The sequence below is a fragment of the Micropterus dolomieu genome, linkage group LG09, assembly GCF_021292245.1.
Source record: "Micropterus dolomieu isolate WLL.071019.BEF.003 ecotype Adirondacks linkage group LG09, ASM2129224v1, whole genome shotgun sequence".
NCBI classification, from domain to species: domain Eukaryota; kingdom Metazoa; phylum Chordata; class Actinopteri; order Centrarchiformes; family Centrarchidae; genus Micropterus; species Micropterus dolomieu.
Genome location: NC_060158.1, coordinates 15,033,228 through 15,055,525, shown reverse-complemented (window position 1 = coordinate 15,055,525; position 22,298 = coordinate 15,033,228). Strand labels below are relative to the sequence as shown.

The following is a 22,298-nucleotide window of genomic DNA, read 5'->3' as shown; positions in this document are numbered from 1 at the left end:
AGTGCTGCCTTACTTTAACCTTCAGTTAAAAGCTAGGTGCGTACAGGAGGTACTGTTTTCCCCTGGTATTACTGAACAAAGAACATGACTATTCAATACGCAAAACAACACAATGGGGACAGGTGTCGCTTCACACAAGGCTGTGATTTACTTGCAAAATAATGAGAAAAAAAGAGATAGCGAAGGAAGGTGGTACATGGGTGAAAGAACTGAGATACAATCAAAGAACGGAAGAGAGAAAGAAAGAACTGATAAGGGAGAAGCTGAGAAACTGTATCTGGTTGCCAACCTGTTTAAATGCAGGATGTAGTAGTATAGGGTAGTTAATGAAAGAGAGAGAAAGGGTCATAGAATATGAATGGGCACGACAAAGAATGACAAGTATATGGAGATGGAAAAAGATCCGGAAGATCAGAAAAATGATCAAGAAGAGGAAGTGCAGTGAATGAACCGATGAAAGGAGAAAAAAAAACAAAAAACAATCAAAGCCCATACAAGGCCAGTTACAGCAAAAAAGAGTGTGATAAACAGCTGTGAGAGGTAAAGCACGATCCTGTGCTTCACACGTCCACATCATCTACTCTACACTTCCACATACACACACATGCAAAGACGGAAAATACATACACTTGCCTCATGAAACATTTACCTGCTCAGTCTGCACACACGCCAAAATAAAACTCCTCTTTAGTTGTGACCAATAGGGATGGAGACTGCAGGGCACATTGACAGAGGCAAGTATAAGTAAGGTAAGTAAAGGGAAGAGGCCAAAGCCAGAGAGTGAGATGAAGTGATGGTAGAGTGGGCAGAAAGGGCCGGTGGGAGGGTGATGTGCAGAGGGAGGTTTGAAGGGGGGGAGGTTCGCATGACTGCAAGACTGGGTAATGTAAAGTGTGAGAGATGATAAGATAAGTTGGGGAGAGGAAGGAAATGGAGAGACGAGACACACACAGTATACACTGAGATAAATGCAATCATAGTTGGGTATACTTAACCACAAATACGCGACTACATCCATTTTGGAATTTCAACATAGTGCATACTGTACAGACAGACACATATACATATATAGGACTATCTTGCACATAAGCAGAGACCTAACGCAGCATTCAAGTTAAAAGTATAACTGAAAATTACAATAAAGGTTGACACAACTTCAAACCAAGTGCAGGGATATTATATTGTAGTTACAAGTTACTGTACTGTAACAAGGTGTAACTAGGATTTCAACTTTCAATTCAACTTTTTTATTATTGTGTGGTCAGTGTATTTTTGTAAAATTTCAGAACAGTTCTTTGTTTTTAGTACAAAGCTATAAACAAAAAATTGCCAAGACTTCACGGCCTGTTCGCTGTAAAGTCTGTTACCCAACACGCCTGTCCAAATACAGAGCCAGGAAGCTTTTCTATATCTTGTTTTATATATTGGCACAGCCTATAATTGACAGCACTTTGATTCTAATTGATATACTGGTTCAAGTGCATTCTCCGTTGTTCATCCATGGTCTTTCCTTTCCAATATCCTTTTCATGTATTTCACGTAACATCCTCCTTTTTTCCTACCCTATCTATTGCTTCTTTTGCCCACCCCTCTCTGCAAAGCTTGCAGTGTCAGTGTGAATGTACTGCATGAGTACACGCATGCTTGTACACTTTAATGGGCCTTTAAGGGACAACTGTTTGTTATACCCACTTGTTATCACACCTTCATATCAATAGTAATTTTATATCAATAACATTTCTTAATGCGCGCAATGCTTTCACACAGACGACCATGGCCGTGTGTGAACACTTGTATGCTGTGAAGCTGCCGCTGTGCTAATCCACTGTCACCCAAACCTGTCCCGACATCTTATAAATTCAATCGCCTGCTATCTAATATCGCAGAGGAGGGAGCAACTCAGACTAAGCTGTGCTATGAACACTTTCTAAATAGTAAGCGGAGAAGCAATTGAGCTCTCCACAAAAGCCTATTTGGTAAGCTAAACCCTGGATAGGTTCATAACTTAACCCTTCGATGAATAGGATCCTATTCAACTGTTTAGAAAGTGGGAGAGGGGGAATAACTGACACACAGGCAGCATGACAACAGAAATGAAGCACGAGCAACTGTGCCAAAGAATGGGGACAGAGAAAGACGAGCTAATAAAGCAATGTGCTTACTACATCCTGTCTAGACAGTCAACCAGTGCCTGTTTAGACAAGCCTCAGGTTTTCCTGGGACGATCCTCAGTTATCTGTTACCCATTAACTAACATGGGAGCAATGCTGGGGGTGCGGGGGCGACCAAATCTCTACTAACTGCACAAAGGTCTCTGTAATTTACATTTCTCTAAGCATTATCAACTGCTGCTTCTTTCTATATTGCTAGAGTGAAAGCAAAGACATTGCTAATAAAAAGGTAATAAAAACTGATGCAAAAACAGCAACAATTATTTTTATTGACAGAAGGTTTTCTTTTCGGAAATAGTGCTCAGGTGGCAAAACAGAAGTACTGTTATTATCACTGAATTAGAGTATGAAAAACTATTTATACTAACATCTAAGAAATTCATCCAGAGTCCTCTGAAATTAACACAAACAAACGAACACACACACACACACACACGAACACACACACACACACACACGAGTACCAAGGACCAGGTAAATATTGAGAAATCAGCATGGGAACAATTTGCAATGACATGAGTGTTTTTGTAAGTGCTGCCACGGCACAACGGCTGAGTGGTAACACAAGCCTCTGATTTAGCCCTCCATCTGCCCAGAGGGCTGTCTGTGTGTGCAAGCCAGGGTACACTATGTTCCCGATGCGTCTTGAACTATAGGATACTCATTGGTATGGTGCAATGGTACATAAGTGAGGCTTTAAGTAAGTTAAAAATTAGACTGATTAACCTGTTTGAAGGAGAGTGAGAGGAGAGCTGGAGAGATGCGGGGAAATGAAAAGAGGAAACAGAGATCCAATAGCAGGAGAAAAAGCAAAAGAGATTACAGCAGGATGTTCCCATTCATCCCTTTCTAATCCACCTTTCATCCATCCCTTCCTCCCTCCATCCCTTCCTGCTACCCCCAAGCCATCCACCCTTCAAAGGGCTGCTCTAATGTCTAATATTACACATACCACCGTAGCTGCTAGAGCAGTGATTATCTATGAGAGAGACGGAGTGAGAAAACTTGACGATAGCGTCAGCTAGAAATCCTGGGAAAGACTACGTGTCAGACGAAGAAGAAAGGGAGAGGATAAATGGGCATTTGTGATTTCCCTCTAAAACATAAAATTAAGTTAAATTAAAAAATAGGAAGGAGGTAGTGATGAAGGGACAGAGGGACTTGGACAAAGAGAAAGATCAGCTAGTTTAACGTACTTTACCACTGTGGTCTGGCTTTCTGGTCTCACTGTTCACGTAGCACAGCTGTGACAGTTGACACAGATCCCACACATGCACATGGACCCTGTCAATCAAAGACGGTGCAACCTCTAGCTCTCTTCTTCAGTCTCCATCTTATCAACACCCCTCCAGTGAAGGCTGTTTCCACACTGACTGCACTCTCTACCAGCCCCAGGGACGTTTATCAGTAGTAACTGACCCTCACCTCTGATCTCTCCCAGTGGAGGGAAGCCAGCAAAAACAGAATTTATCCTTCACAGTCTATCAATAACTCAATAACCCTCAGAGCAGGAGAAGAGTATCAACAAATAGAAACCTCCAATCCCAATTGGCTCCATATATCATCACCATCAGCCAAAGCACAGAGTGCAGAGTGTAAGAAACTAAATGACTAAGCATGTGTGTGTATGGAGCTGACAACTGATTTATAAAACCGCATATCAACTATTTTGTGCAGAAAAGACTTATAATAGATGCAAAGGGAGATACTTTAAATGCCAGTAAGGCAGGAAATAAAGTAGACTGAAAAAGCAGTCTCCCATGCATCTTTGATTTATTAAATAAGCTGTTGACTCAGCATATCAGCATGTTTCAATTCTTTATGTACATTAAATATTGATGAATGGAGACCAATTTGTACAAGTACAAGCAGAGGGGACAAACAAAGAGATACAAACACTGTTGAGACTTGAACTTACATACGTAACTTACAGTAGGTTCTGGGTGACTCTGTTTTAATTGCCCTTGGAAAAACACTTAGTGTGAAATCTAGCTGGAACAAGTAACCAACACCAGGTTCCAAGCCTGTTTCTGATTCTAAAGTTAGACATGAAGCCTGATACTCAGGTGTCAATTCTCTGATTATACAGGCATTTAAACTCAGATTCTGCTTCTCTATTAGTTTTACATTTTTCACCAATATAGCATCAGAACTAAATCATTTAATTCATTACGGGATAGAATCACACACCGAATAACTGAGCACTTTAATGTAAGATGGCATTTAATCACATGTGTGTCGTGGTCCCGAGGTCACATACTGTGCACTACGTCCCTTGTAGACGTTGCCTGGGGCCTTTACAGCGGAGTCTTGGCTGTTACAATGTGTGCTGCAGTCACTGTGCGGTTTGGTTTCAGACCTTTGCTGTACCACTTTAACCTGATATTTGGATAAGGCCAGCAAGTGGAACATGAGCTAGTAGTCCCTGTGTTGATGTGTGCAAATGTGTCAGCCTCTGACTTTTAAAGCACTCTGCACTCTTAATACTGTGAAGTTCTTAGGATATTAGTAGTCACCAGCGATGCCAGAAATGCAACATTAAATTGGAAAATAAGTGTATCTTAATTGCATCCATTCCAAAACTCCACACATACAGTGAGAACAAGACCGACTGAAAGAAAGGCAAATAGCAAGGAAAGAAACAACCGATTCAAACAGCTAAACAATTATTCTCTGCATTTAATTTCCTTCAACTTTAACTGTTAGACTGAAATGACTGAAATAAACTGCCAAAGGATACTACAAACATATATTGAACATATATTTGTTTGAATAATTGTTTATTTGTATATTTTGAGTGTTCTTCGGAAATCTGAACTATTTCCGGAAGTCAGAAACTACATCTATACCACTGTAAGTAATCCTCAAGCTATATCGTTTCAAAATCTGGCTACTATTTCTCAGTCTTTGAATCAAGCTGAGTCTTGAGCTTGTCCACAGCGTGTCCAAAGGGTTTGATGGATGCTGGCATGAGGCTGGGCTCGAGTCAGACTGTGTGTTCCCCCCCCCCCATGGTAAAGGTTATTGTGTGAGGAGAAGAGCACTGATCCAGAGTCTGTATCTTTGGGGCTTGTATGAATTGGCTCCAGATGGCCCACATGGTCCTGATAAAAAACTACCTCGCTGCAGCTGGCTCTCTTGAGTGTATGTGTGCGTTTGTCGTTATGCTTGCGTGCATGAGTCCATTTTGTCCAAATCAGACCAACATAAATGTACGTGTTTATGTGAATAAGAATGAAAAGTAAATGGATGTTTATTTGCAAGGATGAAGCTTCACAAAATGTGTTTAATCAATGTCTCTGCCCACTCATCTGTGTGTGTGTTAGTTATCTGTCTGTTCAGATAAAATCCATCAGCAGATAAATAAGTGAAAATAAAGTGTGTGGACGCACAATGACCACAATGTAAATGACATGTGTATGTGTGAATATGAGCATTAAACCATGTGTATTATATCTTGTGTTGCATTTAACAAGCAGCCCAACTGTTAATTCACTGTGTACCTTTTAGTTTGACACATTACAAACTAAAAAGCTCTAAGCCTGTATATCAAATGAAGAAAATGTATCAGGTGGCCTGTACTGACGTTACTTCTTAGCCTGTAGGGAGCAACTACCAGGGTTGAAAGTGCATCATAATATATTCAACCTGAGTTTGCGAAACCCAACACACACCCTAAAAATGTATGATGTGTGGTTAGTGTAAACAGCTGTAACGGAACGCTCACCTTGCTCAATGTGTTTATTGCTTTTCTGTCTCCATGCATTTAGGGGAGGGATGGCACTGCAGTGAACTGACCCACTGACCTTCACATATGCCAACAGCCCCTGTATAGGCCCCAGTCACATATACACTGAGCATGAGCGCACCAAACACAAATAAACACAATCATTAGTCAATGAGCCAAGGCTGCTGAGTGGACAAATACGCACACAGGAGTCCACTCATTGCTATATTTGACTGAAAAGTACACACATGGTGGTCCACTGGAACAGACCTTAATAACCATGATAGCAATATATATACTAAAGTATTTCTGTATATTTTGTCAGCAAGTGGTTTTAACGCTCAACTGCTGTGTTGTTGACATCAAGATAAATGAGAGTGTGTTATTCAGAGGTGTGATAGTGTGTGTGTCTGCGTGTATGTGTCCCAGTTCAGCTGTGACAGCTATATGCTTCAAGCAGTCACAAGAACGCTAATATTCATTTGAGATTAAAGATATAGCAGGGCCTGTGTACATATTTAAATATAACCTTGGCTTTTCACTTGCCCCTCTCACGTTTTGTTTTTTAACTGAAACAATGAGGGGGGAGATGGTCTGATAGGCAGATGTGGAGAGAAAAAGACATCTTGACAATAGATCAAGCTTTGCTGTATTTGTGTGAATATATAAATGTTATATTAGGTCAGACGGAAGTCTGCCATTTTCCCCTTTTTCACCTTAACTGCAAAAGTGGCACCACACTTAAGCTAAATGCCGCCAAACACTCTAAAACAACATTAGATAACACCAATAGAGCTTCACCCACATGTATCCAGAGGTTCTGAGTTTGAGGTAAATTACATGGAAGAAAAAAAAATAAAACACTTTGTTAAACAGTATTTCCTGCTCTGCTTCCTTTTCAGTCATGGCCAGAGAAAAAAATAAAACACCTCACTTAAATGTAGGCTTTGTTAGCAGTCAAGGTCCACTGCTTAGGGCTATGTTACACCCAACCACGCCCCTAAACCTTCACAACACATGCTGAAACCCCATGATCTCTGACCTTGCAGTCCTCCTTAAATCACCCCTGGGAGAGACTGACCACAACCACTGTCACTACGGTTCAGTATGCTCTGTGACTGTCATACCAACGAGCCTGGCTCTTTGGCGTTGCGGTCAAGTTGCATGTTTGGTACCCTGGGTTACTGCTCTTGCCTTTCCGTCACAGACTTGAGGCCTTGGGGCTAGAGACAAACAAAAGATCTGGGAGAAGTGGTGTATAGCAGGGCTCTTTAAAGTATCCGGGTATCCTGTGGTACCCCTTTTAGAACTAAGCAGACAGATTTGAAAGAAGTTGAAGTACAAATGTACAAAAAAGCATGGCGACTTAAGCACTAAACACACACAGCTCCCAACTAATCAAGCCCTCACTGATGTGTATCCAATTTACAGAGGATTCCCAGGTTGAGACGATAACACTGACCCTGCCAATGGGTCACTGCACTCTGCAGCGTAGCTCCTCTTGCTACACTTTTGTAAATTGTTTTTCTTTTCATGCCTTTAATAGCACAGCAGTGTGTAATGTAGGCTGCCTTTGGCTTTGTCCAGCTATATTTAAAAAGGAATACTTTCTGGCGTTTACTGGAATCGCATAACTTGACATACAAGGTTTATGCTTCTCTTTGAGAGGTCATTCTAAAAACAAACAAACTTATTTTAATATACTGGTACAGTATTCTGAGTTATCTTAAGAGCATGGTTTACAATAGATATTTCTGCAGCTAAAAAACAAACTATTAAAAGACTTTTCTGACTTTAGGATGACAGCCCCAACTGCTACGGATACAAAAGAATAACAGTGACAGTAAATCCTGTGAACCATTTAGATTTTGTTGTATTATGCCACAAAAAGCACCGTGCCAACCAGTTTTAACATGGTTAATCTGTGCGGCAATCACAGCGCTTGCACTTGTATTTGACAGTGATTATGGAAGTGAGTTTTTGCGCTGAGTGACATTATGCACTGTGGTGGATGGTTAATACTGCTTCAGCCTGCCATTTCAATGGAGCGGAAGGCTTTAATAAAGCTGCAGCGAGGCAGCGACAATGAGAGGAGAGTTTAGAGGAGCTTTTGGAGGCTGACATGCTGACATGCAGGGGTGAGTCACTGACAGAGGAAGAGGCAAACAAAGCCACAATTTGACTGCAGAATCAAAAGATGCTATTCTAGTTGGCTGGCTAAAGCACACTGACTATCTGTCTAGCTTTTTAATATGCTCAATGTATGCCTATTTGTTTCTGTATGCGAGTACTCCACTGTCTGTGAATACAAGATTAGGTGTTAGTAGTACAGCTGCATACAGGTTCCCTCACAGTAACATTTAAAGTAAATCAATAGACACATTATGGCCCTCTATTAAAACACACACACACACACATTTGCAGTGTGTGCGTGCAGACTTACGCGCACATGCATGTAATCCTTCATAAATGGAAATGGTGATTATACATTACTGACAAGAGTCATTGGTTACGCTAGACGAGACAAGTGTGTGTGTGTGTGTGTGTGTGTGTGTGTGTGTGTGTGTGTGTGTGTGTGTGTGTGTACACACTTGGCATTCATTAAGTCGAAACAAAACTAGCGGCAGCAGCTGAGTGTGAGAGTGTGTGTCTTGGCTGCAACAACAGACAGAACAGATTCAAAGACAGCCAAAAGTGGGGTTCAGTGAAGAAAGAGGGGGGAAGAAAAAGAGAAAAAGAAAAGAGGAACAGAGAAAGAGAGAACAGAGAAATGAAGTTGAGGTCTGTTTAAGAAGGCCACTCAACTTCTGATCCACACACACAAGTTTGCAGTGCTTCATGAGTTTGTATTCAGTTTTTTTTTTATAAAACTCACAGTTGAACTAATAGCTGAGTCGCCGGGGGCAACGCCATGAAAACCTCTTGTAAGCATTAATCAGACGAGCTGAAACAAGATGCATCATGATCTAATTTTTCAGGTTTATAAGATAATAAAAATTCTTGATTCTTAAATAAAGATGAAGTGCTCAAGATTTTTTAGAGGCCATAAAATGACCAGATTTAGCACAAATTAAAAACCAGAATTCCATGCCTACATGCTTCAAAGTATAAACTATCACAGCACAAGAATTTCCTGATCATTGAAAAGAAAACCGCACAGGATTTATGTTTACATTGTACCTGTGAGAGCAGGAACACTAAATTAAAATACTTAATACCTAATAAATCATTTGCTCATTTCATTTATGACTTTACAAGATTTACCAGATGCTGACTAAATGCCAAAACCATGACAGCTTATTGGAGAAGGCACTTCTATAACTCAACTAAGACTTCCTTCAGGGACATCACAAACATATTCCATTCAACTGCAAAACAAAGGAGGACAACTGTAAACAACAACAAAAAAAACATTTCAAATCATAAGAAAAGAATAAGGCCGTAGTCTTAGCTAAGAAAACAACTTTATGGTAAAGACCATTTAAAAGCCTGTTCTGAGACTTGTCCTGACACCTTAGAGACTGGCAAATACACAACAGTCTTCAACCTAAATGTGGGAGAGGAAAAGAGGTGCAGGCGTATAACTAGGTCAGTAAACCATGGCAGTGAAGATGAGACTGTGCTGGGCTGTGAGTATAAGTTTGTGTGTAAGCAGGGCCCACGTTTGGCAGGGGAACCCCATTTGGAGAATATAGTCATGCTGGTAGGAGAGGGCTACAATGAGCTGGCATGTTTGAGGGGATGTGCTGCCAGTCTCTCCAACAATCTCAGGAGCATGGGAAGGCAAACACAGAGTTGATCTCAAAGACTTCTAAAGGGGACCGCTTCCTGCCAAAAATCACTAGCACCTGTCCTTCTGTCTCTGCCTCCCTTCCTCTCGCACTCTTGTTTTTTCTGCTGCTCCTCCCAGTCTTCCCCTCTCTGTCTACGCTCTCTCCCTTCATCCTCTCTCTACAGTGTGAAACTTTTTCTTCACTGAAAAATTGGAAGCAGCTCCGCCAGCGCTACTCCCCCTCTGTTTTGGCCAGTGCCAGGTGTAAAAGCTCCTGGCATCATCTCAGTTAGTCCTGTTCAGGAACAGTGCAGGGCCGCCATGCCAGGGCACTGGAGTCATCCTTCACACATGAAGCATGCATACACACACACACACACACACACACACAAAAAAAAGCTTTTTAAAGAGGGCATGAGGCATTGCCAAGCACTGGCTAGGCTTGTGTTTCATTAGCATCAGATAGAGAGGCTTTCTTCATTCAGTCTTGCCGTGTGTATTTGTGTGTGTATGTGTGGAGTGGACTAATGAAAACCACGGAGCAAGCTGGCCTCCAACTGAACTCAACTCACAGCAGCACTACAGGCCATCAGAGCAAGAGAGAATAAAAGTAAGAATGTCCTTGTTATACGTTATTCCTTAAGTGCTTTTCTTTCTCTGTTGGTAGAGAGCAGAGAGTGTTTATGGTTTACCATAATATAAGCCAGAGGGTCAGTTTAACTTTCATTTCCATTAAACACTTGCTGTTGTCAGTTAGGCAGTACAATTATTCTCTCAGTGTACACTACAAAGTCCTTTATCCTGTCTGACTTCAAGATCACCTATTACTAGCATTCATTTTTACAGCTTGCAAAGAAAGAACTTTATTTATTTATTTATTTTTTTTATTTGAATGTCTACAAGATCTCTAACGTTTACATCACTGTAACAGCCTCCTGAAAAACTTTCATTTCTTTTTATCAGCTGCTTCAGAGCCCAGGTAGATGAAAGCTTGTAATGGCTGAGCTCAGATTTGGAGGTTACAGTATCGAATGACAGCTAGGATGACTTAGGCAGGTGTTTGACACGCAGTGAATGGAGCCTGTATGGGCTGCTCATTACAGAAGGACATCTGCTGCTGTCCAGCCCCCAGACTCCGCCCCCAGCTTTACACTGATGCTTTGATGCCTGTGTGTGTGTGTGTGTCTGTGTGTGTGTGTGTCTGTGTGTGTGTGTGTCTGTGTGTGTCTGTGTCTGTGTGTGTCTGTGTCTGTGTGTGTCTGTCTGTGTGTGTCTGTCTGTGTGTGTCTGTGTGTGTGTGTGTGTGTGTGTGTGTCTGTGTCTGTGTGTGTGTGTCCAGCGGCAGAACAAAAACACACAGGCATGCACCCACGCTCACACACACCTGCCATCTACAGTAGAATGAGAAGTAAAAAATGAGGGGAAAAAAAACCCCAAAAAGATTTATGCTTGCTGGTTTGCAACACAAAAATATAAGCGTGAACGTAATACTGCACTGTGTTCTAATCTGCTGTACACTCTATAGAGCATAATTATTTGTAAATCATATTTTACAGCTTGTGATTTCAAAACCTGCTTCATACTAAACGCATTAGAATCACATTTTCCAAAGAACCTTTATTCCATTTTCCAAGAACATTTGTCTTAGAGGGAGAAATGTTTTGTACCAATCTCTCTAAAGAATGACTCCCCCCCCCCCCCTACAGACAACATCCATTTCAATAATTCACTTGTGATATAAATACCTCCTTTAAAAAAATGACGCCGTCCGGAAATTAACAGCTTATTGTAGTCCGCTATTAAAAAAATTTAAATTAATTTTAATTTGATTCATTTGGAAATGCATGGCAACATTCCTTTAAATGTTTAATTATACAGTAAATGATTGAAATGGCATGGTGGTGGTGGGGGGCTCATTAAAAGACCTCTGCGCCCTTTACACAGTGGTACTATTTACACTTCTGTTGACTACCATCTTTTACTACAGAACTAATGGGCAACTTGCTCTTCTCCAAACATTTTACTGTGCACACTTGAGTGTGGAAAGAAGGGAGAGAAAAGAAATAAGAGGGACAAGAAAGAAAGAAATGACCAAGAGGGCATGCACTACGTTTATAAATCAATGCAATGAACAAAGTAGCACTGAAAGATTTTGAATTGATTTTGCCGGGGTTGCTGCTAAAGGGGATACATGGGAAGCACAGAGAGGCAGAGAGAATGAATTACACAGAGAAATGGAGCAAATGAGGGAGAGAAAAAAAAAAAAGAGGAAGAGGTGTGTGTGTGTGTGTGTGTGTGTGTGTGTGTGTGTGTGTGTGTGTGTGTGTGTGTGTGTGTGTGTGTGTGTGTGTGTGTGTGTGTGTGTGTGTGTGTGTGTGAAAAAACAGTGTAGAGAACTTGAAAGCAGCTGGTATCATGTAGCAGCTTCGTAACCCTCAGAGCTCAGGAAATTCATCACAACTAAGCGGCACTTACAGTCAGTACCGTGTGCAAAGTTTCTCATCACTCTCACACACCCTTGCGATATCAGCAGCAGCCGCCGCCACCGTTGGTATAGACTGGCATATACAGACCCCAACAGGCTCACAATTCTACTCCAATACAAGATTCAAGGCTCTATAAAGCTGTTTGATGACCCTCACAAACAGGATTAGGAAGCTTACACCCCCCCCTCACCTCTTCTTTGCAGGACCGTCTTCACCGTACTTGCTGCTCCCATCCAAGCCCTGAGAGCGCCCATCTTCTTTGTGGCTGCCCTTTGAACCACAGCCTTTCAGCTGCCCGTTAGCTAGGGAACCTGAGGAGAGAAGCACCAAAAGGATTAACTAGCAAATATTTTTCCGACCACCTGTGAGAAACCTTCCAACACCGGCATGGTCCTTTGTGAATATTTTATGACCCGGGGAGCTTAATATTGCGTAAAAATATAGTCACTGGGGAATAAACTATGTTTCCATCTGACAGTGTTGATAAAGCCCACTGTTTTTGATTTGATGCAGTGGAGAGGGCTGAAGGCAGAGTAGATACACTTCTTTTGATAACATTATCGTAGGTCTGCTTTATCTGACAGCGTGGAATGCTCAGAACATGGAAAACAGAAGAGAGAAGGGGATGAATACAGAGGAAACACAAATTACTCAAGCATCTCAAGTGTACAAACACGCTGAGCCCCTGAGCCGAAAACAATGCGAAGATATTGACACATCCAGTCTATCCAGCGAATGTGACAAACTCACACACAGTCCTTCACATCACGTATTGCCACATCTATTGCAGCATCACAGGGGCTAGTTTTGGAGTGAGGGGAGTGTCACTTATTAATTTTCCTGTCCACATTTTCCCTTGTCAAATGTAGCTGCTGTTCTCTGCTGATGTATGCCCTTCAAAAAGGATTAAAAAAAAAAAAACAAGCCCGAGGCAGAGAGAGAAGTGAGCAGATATTGCTGGACTTGACATTCTTAGTGAGCCCAATTGACAGAGCCCTAATTAAATATTTAGTAAGCAACGGAGACAAACAAAATAAGCCCCCAGACAGATTCTTAAATCAAAAGAAACAACAGGCACCGAGAATTCAAATTAGGTCAAACAGAGGAGTGGAAGTCAATAGTAATTAAGAGAGACAACCAAATTAAATAGATATCACAAGGCTTGATTTCCTCATGGGCAGTTCTTGCAATTCTTGGAACGTGTCATACAGGCTTTGCCTGATTCAACAATAGCTTGTGAATAAGCAAACTTATCGGGGAAACAACTGGGGAAGTTTAAAGCTTTGCAGAGTTATTAAAAAAAAGAAAAATGAAGAAAAGAATGCGGGAGCTGCCAAGGAGACTGTAACCGAATGGAGACAGAGAGGCAGTCGCATGTTTAAAACTGCACCGCACTTGCCAGTTGAAATATCACTTTGCAGAGTTGAAAGCTGAAGATGTTTATCAGAGAGTGAGCAATGCGCCATTCAAACATTTGACATTGACAATAATTAATCACATTTTATCCGTTTTGACAAGTATTCGTGCCTGACTGGACTTTGGTATGGCAGATGGTTAAATTAATCACATTCATTTTTGCAAAAACAAATGATGACTCGCTGATCATTTAAGCTCCCAGTGGTTTGTTTAACCAAGACCACTAGTAAATCCTTTCATTCACCTTTCCAGTGGTATGTAATTTTCTCATTGGCTGAGGGATTCTTAGTTCATTGCCTTCCCTGCACACCCAGTGAAATTCCATTTGCCTGACGCTTTGGTAGTATATGTCACTCACCCTGCACCGCAAACTCATAATAGTGGGTGTCAAAAGGAAAATAAATTAAGATAATAATGATGAGTGGCGCACAGGCTAGGATAAGTGGCAACGTGAACGATACCCTGTTAGCGAGGAGGCTACTGTTGAACAAGCCCGGGCATTGTGTCATCTAACAGATAGGATGGGAAGGGGAGAAGTAAGATCAAATGACAGCGTAGGAGACAGGATGAAGATGAGCATTTGTGGAGCAGGTAAAAGGAGTTTCCAAACATATGATTTAACTGAGATTTATAAATGTGCTTTGGGCTGAATGAGCACACGCACGCGCAGTCACACTTTATCATTATTGCATAGAGACAGGCTGCAGGTTTTTCTCCCACACGCAGGCAGGTCAATACCTGAAAGCGGAGGTACAGTCAGACATGTATCGTTGTGGTCAAAGTTACAAGCGTCGGCGTGATGAGTAAGGCCATTACACTGCTGGCAATGCTTTATGTTGCCATTGGAGTGCCTCCAAGTCTATAGGCCAGGGGTGAATCACTGCCTTACAATGTCATGGTTAGCACGAAGGTCTTACATAAGTGTGGCTTGAATCAACCAAGAGGTTCACTTAAAACCCTTTCAAGTTTCCTCTTTCAAGCAAACGTACAATTTCATAAAATTAAAAACACTTCATATGGCAAGAGAGGATTCAATTAATCTGCATCTGTGACAGATGTTCGACCTTTTTAGGATAAATTCCAAAGATTGAATACAGATTAAGAAATTTGTTTTCAGTACTTAATTTGTAACCATGAAAAAAAAAAATTATTTAATGGAGACATTTGGATGAACGGATTAAATTAATTTAAAATTACTTGAGGCACTACAAGGAGGAAATGGTGCAGAGTCTGATCACTTGGACGATATGTTTTGCCAGTGAAACTTGCACCAGACCAAAAAAACACAAACAAAAAAGAAATAGCTCATTAACTTTAATTGTGCTCAAAATGACTGACGCATGATGTCCCCACAGAATGCAAACAAACAGGCAGAGGCCCATTTCACAGCCCCCTCCCCCCTCCCTCCCTCCACCCCGCATCAATCCTCCCCCATTCCTCCAAAGAGCTGTTTGACATACGCTGGTCGCAGATGAATGCCCATTTGAGGGGCAGAGCTGGGAATCCAGGGAAGGCAGAGGGCTGGGTATGGGTGGCTCTGGCAGACAGGCATGGAGCCAAAGGTGGGTGCCTAAACTCAAGCTCATCGTACCGGCGGAGGCCTACGACAAGAGGCTGGAGTAGAGGAGGAAGTTAATACTGGAATGAGATGGGGCAACGATGAGGGGAATGCTAGTTTGCCGTCCCCATAGATGCTCCTATGGGGAAGTTTCTAATCAGATTTATGCGTGCTTAACTAAGCTCATCGCAATGTTCACCTCAAAGTCTCGAGAGTGCAGGAGGGAGTGAGCAGAGGTCCATAGCGCAACATGGCATATCACAAGGCTGAGGAGCCTATTAGTGTGAGCCGCCGTAATAAGTGGAACTACAGTCGAGCAGTCATGCCATAAGAAAGAATTTTCGTGGGGGCAGAGACTGCCCTTACAAACACAGGCTTAATGTGAAAATGACTTCAATGCCATAACTTATATGCAGGGAACTGTATGAAAGATAAAATGCTCACTTGTTCTTACATCAGCACATATGTGGTAGTTATTTGTCTTTTGACTTCCTCCTCATAAATTAACAATTCTGTGCAATTTTCAGTTGAAATTCTAATGTTATACAACACTTTATTCTCCCTTTCCCTCTTGTTTACAAGAGCACTATAATGCTATTTCATGCCCTTTGTTCAAGAAATCGTTTGTGCCTGTATACAATTAAAATCGCGGGATAATATAAAAAGAAACAATGGGTAGTTTTATTTTAGGGAAACTCCCCATAGTATCCATTCCCAGACGTTTTTCAGAGTAGATACTAAAATTGACTGCCTGGCAAGAGGATTTTAAACAGCCCCAAATATACTGCTCTTCCTTCCAAAATTGGACCTAACAACAATGCATGACACTTACCACAAGCCAGAACAAAAGCATACAACAATGTGCCATTCAGAAACATAGCATCTGCTTTGTGTAGTTCAAGGCTGTAAATCTGAAACTTCAAAAGGGAAGGATGGGATTCTGTAATGGCTTCAGACGTGTGAAAAGAGCAGGTGAGGATAGAATATACGCAACCTCTTTCACTCACTTGATTCAATACCTAAACTCTCCTCCTTCGGCTACTCTTATTCATCTGCTCCCAACCCACCCTCTATCCTTCTCTCTACTGGTATTCCAGAGAAAGAATAAAGGGCCCACACAGTGTTTTAGCTGCCACGGCTGCCATTCTGGTTGTGCAAGGGGCTGGCGGCATGGGAAATACAGATAGACAGCAGAGTGACAGCGGAGTAAGCGCTGAAGGAAATGGGACGACATGCATAAAAACGGGTAAGAACGGCAGGTCCTGAGACTGGCAGACAGACAGGAAGAAAAAGAGAGGGGACAGTCAGAGAAACGGGCAAACAGGGAGCCCTCTCTTCAGCCCCTACTGGTTTTTGGCCAGCTGCCAGATCCTCCATCAATAGCACTCAGGGAAATGGAGAGGGAGGAATGGATGGCAGGGAATTGGACGGGCAGCGTAGCGTAGGGAGATGGCGTAGGTAAGGAGGTACAGGAAGGAGATGCAGCTTCAACAATTCGGCAAACAGGCGAGGGAGGGTGGGAAACAGGACAGAGGGAACGGAAGGGAGGGGTGGTGATGGAGGAAGAATGGAAAAAGAAGGAGGGAGGGTTTGCATGACAGATACTATAGATAGTTAAGACAGACAGGGCAGAGGACAGGAAGGACAAAGCGGAAAAGAGGGAGATTGTGAGAAAACGGGAGACAGAGACGGATGGAGGGAACAGGAGAGAGAAAGAGGCTATGGTAAGGAGGGTGATGCGGTGGGGGGGTGGAGATACATAACCGAGGAGATTGAGCAGCGGGAGGTAGAGAGGAGACACGAGCTTGCGGAGAAGGCAGTAACCAGAGTCCTATTGATGTGTAATGAAACCTTGCATCCGGGGAGAGACAACCGGAAGGACAGACGGACGGAGGGAGATAGGGATGAGAAAAGGAGAAGACAAGGAAGAATGTGGCTACGATGGAGTGGGAGACGGGGGAGTAGGTGAGCAAGCGGAAGCCGGGACACAGAAGGGCATAATGTCATTTGTTAAATAATGCAAGCAGCAAGCAGGAGAAGCAGGAAGTATGATGGACACCGAGATGGACGGCTGCCAACAGTGAGAGGTAAAGTGGCTAGGGAGATGGCATAATTGCTGGCTATGGGAAGGGAGAAGGCTGGGTGGGTGGGGAGATTGAGAGAGACACAAAAACACACACACGGACACACATGCAGGTGACTGACAGACTGCCACACCCCCTTTAAAACAGATAGCCACCGCTGTCACGCAGTGACTGCGAAAGGGGGAGGGAGAGAGCTGGAGTTTGAGGAATGGATGGAGGTACGTGGGAAGGGAGAGATGGAGAGACACGTGCCTAGGGAGGGGGACGGGTGCCGTTTTACAGAGCCTTACAGCCAGGTATTGCTGTAACCTCCTTCCACCAGATGACACTGATTTCCCAAAATGGTGGATGCTTATCTCAAAATATACTGAAAGAGAGAGGGCGCTGCCTTTATTTGGACCAGATCCTGTGTATAGAGTAGGGCTCAGACCAAAATATGTTTTCATTATTCTTTCAATCAGAGCTGAAACGATTAATCATGTAATCGATCAGAGAATTAGTGTGCAACTATTTCAATAATCAAAGCCATTTAAGCAAAAATGGAAAATATTCCCCAGTACAAGCTTCCATGTTTTGAGTTTTTTTTGTCTACGACTCTAATGTAAATTTCTCAAAACAAGGTCCAAGGTGATGCCTTAAAATAATTTATCATGTCCAACCTACAACCCAAAAAGTTCATAATTATTTCAAAGAGAAATACAATAACTGTTTGATATTTTTACTTAATTATACAATTTGAAATAAAATTTCACCATTATTAATTTTCTGTCAATCAAGTAATCCATTAACCCACTAATCATTTATATGCGACACATTTTCTCTAATCCATGATCTTCTCAAACTCTATCTCTGACGTATTAATGATCATGTTCATGCATGGTCTGGCTCTCCAAAATGGCTGATAGTTTCACAATAATGCTTGTGTTTGACTGAAAACTGTGGAACATGTCTGGCTCCAACATAAGACTAGACTATCTAACCCACAGTCCTCTAAAACAGCAGGGGCTGCCCATTCAGGATGTAGCACACGCTGAGTGTGATCCTCCAAAATGGCTGACAGTTTCACCACAACGTCTATGCAAGACTGGAAACTGTGCCACTCGTACAACCTCCAAAGCCTTGCTAACCCATGGTGCTCTAAAACAGCAGGGCCCGTCTATTCAGCCAGGCTCCCTTTTGTGTCAGTGCGGGCTGCTGTCGTTACCCCCAGCACGACGGGCCGCCAATGCTTTCTAATGAGTCATTTTTATTCAGGCGATAAGGTCAGCTACCCGCAGCGGCTTAAAAGGCCCTGAGGAGCTCTGGAGTGGCAGCTATGAGATGCCAGACAGACAGAGATACACTAGCTATGGGGAGGGGAGGGGAGGGGACACTCAGCACAGACAGAGAGGGGAGAAATGAAGGTGTGGAAAAATAAATAACAAAGAAGAATAAGGAAGGGAAGCTATAAAACGTAAGCTACTAGATAAGCTATTTCAAAAGAGACTTCCTCCTGTCTGCCTGTCTCCCTCTCTGACTTTCCTTTCTTTCAGTGTCTGGGTTGTGTTAATGTCAGCTGAGAATAGTTTCTGAGGCACGTGTGAAGTTCAAATCTCCGCTGTTGGCTGGCTGAGGGCTTTTTTGTACAGGAGCACAGTGTCAAACAAAGACACGGTGGCAGCTTGGTTCAAAACAAGCTGTTCATACCCCCTGTGCTCTCACTCTTTGTGTTCTTTCAGGTTTACACGGCACAACAGCAAAATCCCTCAACTGTAACTGTAGCTGGCTTCCACCTGGAATTGGATTTCTTCCTAACTAAGCAAGTATTAATTCATGTCAGGGTTTCTATTAGTCTGTGTTTTAATGAGCCTGGACACAAGGGTGAGTGTTAATGCCTAAGCTGGAAAAGATTACCAACACTTCTACACGTTTTTCTTGTGCGAGGCCACAGTGGAAGACCTCATCATAGTCCCTCTGTTTGATGCGTAAACAACATTTGAAAACAAATGGGGAAAACTTTCAGTTCAAGGGTTCCTTTGAGGATGTGACACTGAACCAGCATAGTGAAAGACCGCAGCTCGCTGCCCACTGACACACAACAAAAGGCAAATGAAAGTCCTTGATCATCAGCTCTCACTGGATTCTCTCCATTTTAAGTTAAATCAGGCTTCGTTTAAAGAAAACATGCTTAGTCTTTACATAAAAACGGACTAAACTGTTGCCCGCAATTAAGAGAATGAAGAGCTAGACTGAGACGCTAATGTCAACCAAGCCAGACAAAATTGGCAACTCTGACATTTACGCCACAAAATGCCAGTGCAGCCATTTCTTTGTTTCTGTCATTTTGTCAAAACAAACTGGATGCTTTCAACACGTCAAATTGCAACATTTGAAGATATCCTTTAATTGTTGCAGGGCTGTTTACAGTACATCCAGAAAAATGAAATTCATTTTATTCCATTTAAATTCACCTCTTTGAAAACTCCTAATTTTAGCTAAATAAAGATTTCCAAGTACGGGATGAGTGACAAATCTATACTTTATCATAGAGTCAGTCTAAGCAGAAAAAAATAGTAAATTAAACTTGTAATTAGACTGGCATGCAGTTGTACTCTATGTTCAAACCTACTATGGCTTCAGTCTTGTAGGATATGACAGAATAAGTTGAAAGATGGGAAACATGATACAGGTCCCTTACATTAAGGACATGGATATGATCTTACCATTGGAGTTCGTGGTTCCATCACCATCCAGCTGCCGTTTCTGTGCACTCCTAAACTCCTTTAGGGAGAGGTAAAGCACCTTTCGCATAACCCGCTCCTCAGACCACGGGATCCCATCACTGTCATCCTGTGGAAACATCCACACAGAGAGAGAGAGAGACAGAGAGAGTCAGTACAAACTATTGTCACGGATATAAAACATGGCATCTTTGCACAATTTTCTATTTTGCTGTGGGAAAGTACATTTCCAATACTTAGCTAAAAGACCGTTCTGAATGTTAACTCAAATTTGACAGACCGATTAACAAAGGCTTCATCTTTTTTGTTGTCAACAGCATGCCCATTAAAGTGTGACTTACAGGCTACTGTAGAGATGTCCAGGACAAAACAAAAAAAACTAACAAGCTAATGTCGACACAGACTGTCCATTTCCACCTTCTTAAGCCAATTAGATTATCTTTTTTGCACTATGGAAATGCAATGAAAACAGCCTAGGACATATATTTGATTAGCCTACATCAAGAATTGACAGTGGCTGAAGCCAGTGAGCATTTTAGTCGTCTCAGGAATGTGGAATTGATTTTTATATTACACGTGTCTATCAAAATAACAAAATACAGGGAACAATAATGTTGTGTTCAGTGTGGAAATGCATTAAAAGTTATGACAGCTTTACAAAGTTTTTGTATAATGGGAAATCTCCTTGCATATTGTTCCAGTTGCAGTTTTCTCGCTCTATCGTGACATTAGCATGACACAGCATTAGCATAACATAGCATTAGCTTGCAGCTAGACATAGGGCCACACATTATCATAAGAATGCCACGAAGGACTGCATCTCACCACAATGCCATGATGGGAGAGTGTTGTGACGATGAATAGGTAGGAAGCAAATGAAAAAAGCATCATGGGACTGTGAGTTCATGTGTTGCTAATCTCTCCGAGACAGAAGATTGTTATTGCCGAAGGTCACCAGAAGTCACACACCACAACCTTTTTTCAATACATGCGCCCCCCCCCCCACTCTGTTTCAATGCGAGCAAAAAAAACCAAACATCAAAGACGCAGTTTGTTCAAAACACTATATTGCTGATATTGAGCATTTTAACAGCAATGAGCGTTGTTAAAAGGGTCTTTAGTGAGTGTCCAACAGCAATAACCATACTTCTCCCCCACCCCCTCGCTCCCCTACACTCATTGCTCTGGCAGCTGTGTTTGATGTCGAACAACGCTAATGACTAAAGGAAATGAGATTAGGACATGAGCAACAACAAAGAGGTATTAATAAATAATGGAAACTGGAAACAGCGTTTCTCTAGTCAAGCCATCGGGCAAGTGGATTTCAGCTGTAAGGTTTGAGAAAGAAAAAAACTTCCTGCCTTTGCGGGAAAGGATAATGTATGCTAATTATTTGAATATTAAAAAAGCATTTCTGATCCTCTCGGCAATGAGTGGCAGATGTCAAAAGCAACGTGTGTGGGATCATTCAGTGGACTCATGATCATTTGAGTTGGCTCATCAGTGACACCAGCGCAGGTTGTATTAAAATCTCCACCTCACACAAAAACAATTACTCCAAGATGTTTTATTGCTGCAGTAATAAGACAACAGTCAGAGCATTTCGTTAAGAATGAGTGCGCTCTCAAAAAAATAAAACAAGGAATGCAGACGACTGTGGCCGTGGTAACACAGAAACTGAGTCAATGTGTCAGCCTGTATTTCTGTCTGAGTATGTGAAAGGGAGAAAGTTAATCTCATCCTAATATTATGCTTCCTCCCACAGCCAGTGAATAAAAGGCTACTGAAATGACTACTGCTCATAAATGTCCTTTCAGTGCAGCAGTCCCAGGTCTAGCATATTCTATTCAGGTTCATTCACACACAAGATATTAGAGATGTTGCGATAGATAAAATGTGCCTACCGATCTGTCACTGCTAACTATAGCAGCATCGCAACAGGGTGTGATGCAAATGTGTCTGTGTTTACTTCAAAGTTCACCAAGACGACACTTCTGAGCCTTTACAATACATACATTTTATTGAATGGGTGTAAACTCCGCTCTGCATCATGCAACAGCTCCCTGTCTTGTCACTCGCCACACCTTATAGTGTCCAATTCTACAGAAAGCCAAGTATGGTCAACACAGTGCTTGCTTGTGGGTTACTTAAAAGCCACAGGTGGGTCATGAGAGAAGTTTGCAAGTGAAGAACTACTTAGGAATTGGTGAACATGGTTTATCATCTCCATGTAATTAATAACTTCCTGTTATTAGAACAAAAATGTAATGGCCTCATTCACTCACTTGAGTCATTTCAGAACTCTTAATATTTTTTGACAAAACTGACAAGACTGAAGAGTTTGCTTGTTTATCGTGTGTGCGC

The 22,298-nt window shown here is 42.1% G+C and overlaps 1 protein-coding gene across 1 annotated transcript in view; it reads right to left on the bottom strand.

Moving 5' to 3' along the window:
- The window catches only part of jarid2b (jumonji, AT rich interactive domain 2b), a 50,061-nt gene extending 29,214 nt beyond the window's left edge, over nt 1-20,847 (bottom strand). The window contains exons 1-3 of the mRNA XM_046059132.1: nt 20,760-20,847; nt 19,917-20,043; nt 12,347-12,467 (exon numbers count right to left, since the gene is read on the bottom strand). Of these exons, the coding sequence (XP_045915088.1) occupies nt 12,347-12,467; nt 19,917-20,043; nt 20,760-20,825 (314 nt within the window). The 5' untranslated portion in view covers nt 20,826-20,847. The remainder of the gene's footprint in view (nt 1-12,346; nt 12,468-19,916; nt 20,044-20,759) is intronic.
- Nucleotides 20,848-22,298: the final 1,451 nt, after the last annotated feature.